The 8,379-nt window shown below is 46.7% G+C and overlaps 1 protein-coding gene and 1 long non-coding RNA gene across 5 annotated transcripts in view; one reads left to right on the forward strand and one right to left on the reverse strand.

The window, feature by feature from the left end:
* RAB3GAP2 (RAB3 GTPase activating non-catalytic protein subunit 2) overlaps positions 1–1,406 on the reverse strand; it is a 100,482-nt gene extending 99,076 nt beyond the window's left edge. For all 4 annotated transcript variants that reach the window (XR_005385717.1, XM_038586172.1, XM_038586171.1 and 1 more), the window contains exon 1: positions 1,158–1,406. Coding sequence is in view for 3 of the 4 variants with exons in the window: in XM_038586172.1 (XP_038442100.1) it covers positions 1,158–1,272 (115 nt within the window). In the remaining variant the exon portion in view is untranslated. The remainder of the gene's footprint in view (positions 1–1,157) is intronic.
* A 99-nt stretch (positions 1,407–1,505) lies between these two features.
* Positions 1,506–7,748, forward strand: LOC102157313. Its single transcript, XR_005385718.1, has 2 exons — positions 1,506–2,016; positions 7,433–7,748. It is a non-coding gene; the product is annotated as an uncharacterized LOC102157313 (long non-coding RNA).
* Positions 7,749–8,379: the final 631 nt, after the last annotated feature.

Genomic DNA, 8,379 nt, shown 5'->3' on the forward strand with positions numbered 1-8,379 from the left:
GTACAGGTGTGTATATACACACATATATATGTATGTATATATACCTACGTGTGCATATGCGTATGCATGCATATACATGTGTATGTGTGTGCATATATACATATATATGTGTGTATATATATGTGTGTATATATATCACACGGAATGGTCGCTGTTAATTTGTCCCAGTAAACTTTAGCTCCATGAGGGCAGAGACCACCAACCTCATTTGATCTGCAGCCCTACTTGATGGGCACAGATTTGGGGTCTTCTACTCACAGGGCACGGAGCATATCCGGTGGACCTCTCCTCACCATCCCGCTACAGCACAAAGCGACAGCACCGTACCACAGAACCGAGTATCCTTCAGGTGGGAGATGCGAAGAAGAAACCAATAAACTGCACAACGCACACCCCTTCCACAGGGGAAATGTGGAAGATTCTGAGAAACTAAGCCATATCTCATACAGCAGACTTGGGGGTTTGATGCTACCTGGGCTGGGGCTTGTTTAACACGCTTTTGATGATAATCACAGGTGGCAGGCGTCTCGTCTCCCTAAAGGAAATCAACTTTTCCGGGCCCTCGCACCGTAATTTTGGTTCCTGCTCTAGATTCGCGCTCACTTCCTGGCAGGTTTTCCTTATTTGGGAGACGCTTACTCACCACCTCAGGAGTCACTCAATTGTCAATCGTTTATTCTGTACATCTGCATGGGGTGGGGGGAGGGGGGGGAGGGGAAGGGGCTGGAAGACTGGAGACCGGGCGGTGAGCAACACTTTCTCGGGAGGGAGGGCGACACAAGGCCCCAGTCCCAGGCTCGGAGCGGGGAGGCGGAGGCTGCACCGGGGGCAGCGCTGACAGCTGGCAAGGCTCGGGAGCGAGGATGCGACCGCGGGGCCGGCGGGCCGGAGCGGGGCGGGGGGAGGGGCGGGGAGCGGGGTCGGCAGAGGCGACCGGAAGCGCGGCGCGGTTCTGACCCGAGGGCGAGCGGCTGAGGAGAAGGCTGGGCGACAGGAGGACGACACGGACGCCGCCAGGGCGGACGGAGCCGTAGGACGAGGAGGGCCGGGGATCCCCGCGCGGGGGGACGAGGGGCCCCGCGCCCGCCGAGCAGCGGCCGCGGCGGGGCGGGGCGGGGCGGGGCGGGGGACGGGAGCGGCAGGCGGGGGGCACTTACTGGGGTCCCTCCGCACGGCGCCGCTGGGGGTCTCCTCCCGCAGGTGAGGGAAGAGGAAGTCCCGGGCGGCCTGGAGGTCCTGGAAGTAGCAGAACTGGACAATGGAGCAAGCCATGGCTCCGGGAACCCCGGCCGGGCGCCCACCTCGCCTCACCTCACCGCGCCCTGCCGCTGCCCCCCCCGCCGCCCCTCGGCTCCCACAGCCGAGCCCGCACTGCCTCTCGCCGCGCAGGGGCGGGGACTCCAAACCGGAAGCTGTCAGCGCGCGCCGGCCCGCCGCCCCGAGGAGCTGCGCACGCGCGGGCCGACCCAGGCGCCCCCGGGGGGGCGGGGCGGGGCGGGCGGGGCCCGAGTCACGTGGCCGGCGGCGGCCGCCCGGGGAGCCCGCGTCGACGTGGAGGCTGCGCGCCTGCACCCGGGAACGAGCCGTGATCGTCGTTCTGGCTTTGAGCCGCGGGTGACCTCATGGGACGTCGTGCACGCCAGCCCTGGAGTCGTTTGGCGCGATCCTGCTGCTCGGGAGACGGAGCCCGGTTACGGAGTCGCGCAAGCATCGGAGTTTGCAGCGGTGACGTCCTCGTCTGGAAATGAGCTCCGGTCGGACCGACTCCTCCCTGCTCCCGCTGTGAATCCCCGTAGTACTCTGCACGCCCCGCTGTAGTACGCGGTGTGCTGCGGTGTCTTCAGGTCTTCGACGTTCAGTTGGCTTCTCATTCATGCCGACGTTCTTGCCTCCATTCAGCAACTGTTGGTTGCTGGTGTTTCCTACGCCCGCCGCGCGAGGCGCTGAGTACGAAGCAGAGAATAAAAGAGACGAGATACTTTGTTCCCACGGAGCCAGAATGTCAGGAGCAGACAGGTAGTAAGCGGCTAATTACTCCTCTCTTTTAGCTGAAATCGTTGACAATGCCAGGAAGGGAAGAAGTACAGAGTGTTGAGACCGGACGAGACAGGGGACCCTTAGCTGGTGGCGTTTTTTTTTGTTGGGGTGCAGGTGGAGGGCTGCCACTGCCAGAATCAGGAACGGGCTCTGCTGTAGACACCTGGGGGTCGGGACCTCGTTCAACTCCTCTTTACGTCCCCACTATCCAGCCTTAGGACCTGGCAGGTCCTGCTTCGTAAATAGTTACCGAAGGAGTAAATGGAACGGAGTGTCTACCTAAAGTCAATAGAGTGGCCCGCTTCTTTTACAAGGCACTTTATTTAAAAAAAAAAAAAAAAAGATTTATTTATTTGTTCATAAGAGATAGAGAGAGAGAGAGGTAGAGACACAGGCAGAGGGAGAAGCAGGCCCCATGCAGGGAGCCCCACGTGGGACTCGATCCCCGGTCTTCAGGATCACACCCTGGGCTGAAGGCAGGTGCTCAACCGCTGTAACCACCCAGGTGTCCCTAGCACTCTATATTCTATAAAGTATTTCTCTGTACATTGGTTGGGTAGTCACAATGCCATCTTGAAACACTGTGTCTCATCTCACTTTTTAATTTTTTTTTTTAAGATTTTAATTTATTCATGAGAGACACGCAGAGAGAGAGAGAGAGAGAGGCAGAAGGAGAAGCAGATGGGTACTCATCCCAGGACCTCAGGATCACGACCTGGGCTAAAGGCAGACGCTCAACCACTGAGCCACCCAGGTGCCCCTCTCGTTTCTTAAATAGATTTACCTAAGTGTCACCAAGAAGACTTGAAGTACATTTACGTTATTTTTTCTAAAACCAAAAGGGAATGATTTTAATGTTAGCGCAAAGCACCGTAGGCGCTCCCATGCTTCCCGAAACCACATTCCCAAAGTCATCATCCACTTTGTATGACAGAAAATGGGAGGAAAATTAGTGGAGGGCAAATAGATGAAGTCCAGAGCATTCATGTCTGTCAGGCCTCTGTACACACGGAGTCCTAATAATATAATTTAGTGCCCAGGTTCCTACTCCATTAATTCCTTTTTCTAGAGTAGACTGGTTTTCACAAATTAGATGATCTCTGTTATCAGGTTAACAGGGATCACCTGTAAAATACATGGTTGGATTAAATGTGCTATAAAGTTCCTTAAGCGTCAGTGACCTATAATTCTGTGATGCAAGCTTGCAGAAAAGGCAAGCTTTCGATGCTTCTGTTTCCTATCCAGAAAAAAAAAAAATGCATGCTTCCTCAGATCATCCCGTCCTGGTAATTAAACCCCCAAAATATGGCACCAGTACCAAACTAGAATAAGGTTTAAATTTATATTCCTAGCTTTAGAGGGTGAACAAAGAACACGTGATACTTTTTGGAAGGATACAATGTCGTTCCCTGAAAACCATTCAAGTTCCTATTCAGGTAAATGCATTTTGTGGAAGAAACTGCCCTCGGCTGATTCAGCTGGCCTTTGTTCTGCCGTGAGGCATTCATATATCTCCTGTGTTGTGGCCATTGAATTTCATTACTGCAGGGTTTCAATGGCGAAGTCCCTGACTTCCTTCCAAGTGGTATTGAAAAGGCTCATTCATGAGTGTTTTGAAGGACTTTAGATACCCTTCACAGAAATTACAACACTTTCATGAACTGAACTCTTCCCCCAGGAAGTTGTAAAGCTGCAGGGAGATGCCTCTGGAGCTCTGCTGCCATGGTTTCTGAGAGAGTGGGAGGGTTGTGTTAGACAGTGAACATCACTAACCACACAGTCACAAGGAAGCACATTGCAGAAAATGTGCAGGCTTTACACGTCCCAGAATAGATCCTGTCTCTCTGAGGTATGAGTTCGGAAGCTGGGAAAAGCACCAAAATAATCCAAATTTTGTGACCAAAATAATCACAGGGGGTGCTAAATGAACTCCCTAGAATCCATTATTGTGAGAGCGCTGGTAACTGTTGTTAAGAGAGAGGTGCTTCCTGAACATGGTCAGCAGCAGGTCCTTGCCCATCTTTAACAGCAGCCTGAATCTGCAAGGTGCTGGGATCCAGGATGGGAGGCAAAGCATAAAGGAAAGAGTAGTGGTCCTGGAGTCGGGAGACCGTGGGTCTATCTCAGAGAGACCACAAATAAATCACATGAACTTGGGCAATGCATGTCATCTTCCAGGGCCTTTGTGTTTTCATCGACAAAATGAAGAGAATGGACTCTAAAGTCTGTCTCAGGGATGCGTGGTTCTCATAAGAAACTGAGAGGGAAAAGGTCTCAGAGTTGGAGTTGCTTAGAAGGAGGAATTTAGGTAGGTGCCCCAATAAGAGGCATGGGTGGACAGGAGTGAATGTGAGAGCACTGAGCATCTCTTAAGTGGAATGAAGGAGAGCGGGGAATGATGATAAATGGACACTGAAAGCTTACCTCCTTGTGCAGAAGGCCACTCTTGAACTGAAGCGTGAGCAGAAGCTAGGGCTAAACTAGTTTTTACTCAATAAACATCTGCAGCAGAAAACATCTTATTATACTGAAGGTGATGTGAGCATAGTGAGGTGATAAGCACCAGGCCTCCAGAGACTTCCTACCTAACCGGGAAACAACCACAAATGACTCTAACAAAAAGCAGAGTGTGATGACTGATGTGGATGACTTTTGGTACTCCTAAAGGGCTGTGGCAGAAAAAAGGAGAAATCAAGTTTGATTGGTAGGCTTGTCCTGTGGAAACGGAGTGGTGAGGAAGAGGTATGAAAGCTGATAAACAGATTGTTCCAGATTATGGGGAATCTCAACGTCCCCATACTACAATCTGAATTTTATTCTATATACAAGGGGTAGCCAATTGAAGATATTTTTAGAAGAGGTAGGACATGATGAGTAGCAGTATGTGGCATGGTTAAAGAGAGAAACCACCTCAAGATCGCATTAAAATATTCTAAATGAGAAATAGTGACAGTGGAAAGTCAATTCAGCTCTAGAGGCCAAATCAGTGGATTTTTAGTATATGATTAGATACAGGGAGTAGGGAGGGAAGATGAGAGGCAAAATGACTGATGTTCAAGCGTATTGTTTGGGCAGCCTGGGTGGCTCAGTCTTTAAGGGTCTGCCTTCAGCTCAGGATGTGATCCTGGAGTCCTGGGATCGAATCCCACATCAGGTTCCCTGCATGGAGCCTGCTTCTCACTCTGCCTGTGTGTGTGTGTGTCTCTTATAAATAAATAAAATCTTTTTTTTTTTTTTTTAAAGTACATTGTGTAAAGAACTATGGAGATGGCAGTGGCATGTCAGCCACCAAAAGAGAACCTCCTAGGAATGGATTTGGGGGCCAACAGGAATTGGATGAATGCAGTATTGGATTGTTAAATTTGTAGTGCCTATGGAAGAGCTATGTTTAAAAAAAAAAAAGTGGTTTTTTTTTTGTGGTTTTTTGTTTTTTGTTTTTTTTAAATAAGCAGAAGTTAGAAATACAGGATTAGAGAGTCCTGAGATAGACCTACCAATGGAAGCCATCTGCAGAAGTTAAACTGAAGGACAGGGATTAAAAGTGCCACTGGACTCCGCGGGGAGAGAAAGATTGGTAGCCCAGGAAACAACCTAGAAGAGCTGCTTTTTAAAGGGCAATAGAGGAAGAGCTCTAGTAAAGCAGACTGGAAAAAACAAAGAAGTAAACCATATATAGTAGGACTATGTCACAGAGGCTAAGGGAGGCAGAAGAAAATTTCGTGACCAGATGATTTTATTGTGTTGAGTTCAATAAAGAATTTGAAGGGAGTGAAAGCTAAGAAGAGGTGATTGCATTTAGGGGGTAGGAAGTCACCAGTGATTATCCAGCTTATAGAACAGCAAACTCTGTTTCCTTGGCAGAGATTACCAACTTCAGAGGTAGCTTATTTTTCTAACAGCCACAGGGGCTTAGTTACTTCATCTCTTTGTCTCTAACTCTGGCTAAAGGAGAAACTTTTTATAGAGAAAAAGCAGCTTTCTTTTTACTGGGATTTAACAATTATGGAAAGAAGAACCAACTTCACTAAGCTTTAAGTGTTCTATTGCTTATTTGAATGTAAGAAAAGATACTTCTGTTTTCAGTATTTTCCAATATTTACATTGGGCCAAAATCTACCTTATAATGGCATAAGAGAAGATATTAACATAGTTAGCTAAAAAAGGTAGGTACTGGTGCACCTGGGTGGCTCAGTGGTTGAGCGTCTGCCTTCTGCTCAGGTCATGATCCCAGGGTCCTGGGATCAAGTCCCACATCAGGCTCCCTGCAGGGAGCCTACTTCTACCTCTGCTTATGTCTCTGACTCTCTATCTCTCACTTTCTCTCTCTCTCTCTCTCTCTCTCTCTCATGAATAAATAAAGTCTTTTTTAAAAATGTAGGTACCATAATGTTTTTAAATCTCGCTCTTCGTGTGTGTATCATTCATAACTTTTTAAAGATAAAATTGGCATATAATGTTAGTTTCAGGTGTACAATAGGGTGACTCAATATTTGTGTATGTTGCACAATGATCATTTCTTTTTTTATTCTTTTATTTTTTTCACAATGATCATTTCAAGTCTAGTTCATATCTGTCATGATACATAGTTTTTTTCTTGTGATAAGAACTTTTAAGATCTACTCCCTTATCAACATTCAAATAAGCAACACAGTATTATTAACTATAGTCATGATGCTGTGTATTACATTCCCCTGACTTACTTATTTTATGAACAGAAGTTTTACTTTTTGACCTTTTCACCCATTTCGCTCACACCCCACACACCTCCCATCTCTGGCAGCCACCAATCTGTTATCTCTCTGTGAGCTTGATTTTGTTTTTGTTTTAATTCCATCTATAAGTTTCCATCTTCTTGACCCTAATGCATTTAGGACTTGCCTGCTAAATAAGCGACCATCTTTATTTTTTTTTAAGGTTTTATTTATTTATTCATGAGACGCAGAGAGAGAGGCAGAGACATAGGCAGAGAGAGAAGCAGGCTCCATGCGGAGAGACCGATGTGGGACTCAGTCCCAGGACTACATGATCACGCCCTGAGCTGAAGGCAGGTGCTCAACTGCTGAGTCATGCAGGCGTCCTGCCACCATCTTTAAAACAATGAGAATGGGCATTTGTGGAAAAGATTATCCATTTCCTTTTTTCTCTTTTCTGAGAGATCTATTATTGGAGCAACTAAATGCCGAGATTTAAAAACAAATCTCTCTGGTTCCTCAGTCTGGTCCTCAGACTCCCCAATCTCTCTGGACTCTGAATGTATCCATATGACTGAATTCTGGCCAATGAGATGGAGCACAAATTGTTGGAAGGAAATTCCAGAAAGTTTACCTGAAAGAGGAACAAACAGCTAAGAAAACCCCTTTTGGTCTTTCCTTCTCCTTTTCTGTTTCTTTCATAGGATGTGACATTATGGCTGTAACTCCAGCACCAATTTCAGACAAATGAAGAGACCTCAACTATGGCTGAGCATGAGGATAGGAGCTTGGGTCTCTGTTTTGTGAAGCCACTGTGTCATGCTTAAACAGCCACATCTGGATTTCTTTTACATGAGAAAATAAATCTTTATGTGTTTCAGCTACGTTATTTTGGGTTTTCTGTTATTGTAGCAGAACCTAATTTTGACACAGTACGACCTAAATAACCAAGAGGAACTCTTCATGAAGGAAGCTTGTTCTGTCCCATATGCCTTATTTAAATAAAAACATTTTCATTTCTCTGAGACTCTTTTTCATTAGAAGAGTTCAGAAGACATTAGACCGACTACCTGGACATTTTGAGTTGTTTAAATACTCTTGGTTTCATTTGGGCATGAAAAATATATCTTAGATGACCAAATATTTCTTGTTTTTTTGTTTTTTTTTTTGTTTTTTTTTTTTGGTTTTTTTTTGGCACAACTGGAACAATTCCTTAAAAGGTTCTATGAAATAAAGAAATATCCCCAGGGTTATTGAGTAGCTGAGTTAAAAGTTCCAACCAGTGATTTTCATAAGGGAAAAACAAGAGCGGGTCAACAAAAGGACAAATCGTTGGAAGGACCTGGTACCCTAAGTCCAGGGACCTGGGACCCCAAACCCAGAAAGCCATCACATTGGGATTTATGAACTCAGCTGAGACTGACATCTTTCTTCACTGGACTTTCCCAACCCTGACTCACCCTTTCCTTACAGGTTTCCCAAATCTTAGGTTCAATGAAGCAGCATCCTCCCGGCCCCTTCCCTCCCCTTTGATCACTTTGTAACTAGATATTTTACTAGCTTCTTCTTAGCTTTCTCCTCTGCTCCAGTTCCTTCTTCAAAGTTGCTGTTATTCCAGGCCCCTTTCTTTCTGTTAATAGTATTTCTTCTT

Source organism: Canis lupus, chromosome 38 (assembly GCF_011100685.1).
Source record: "Canis lupus familiaris isolate Mischka breed German Shepherd chromosome 38, alternate assembly UU_Cfam_GSD_1.0, whole genome shotgun sequence".
In the NCBI taxonomy this organism is placed as follows: domain Eukaryota; kingdom Metazoa; phylum Chordata; class Mammalia; order Carnivora; family Canidae; genus Canis; species Canis lupus.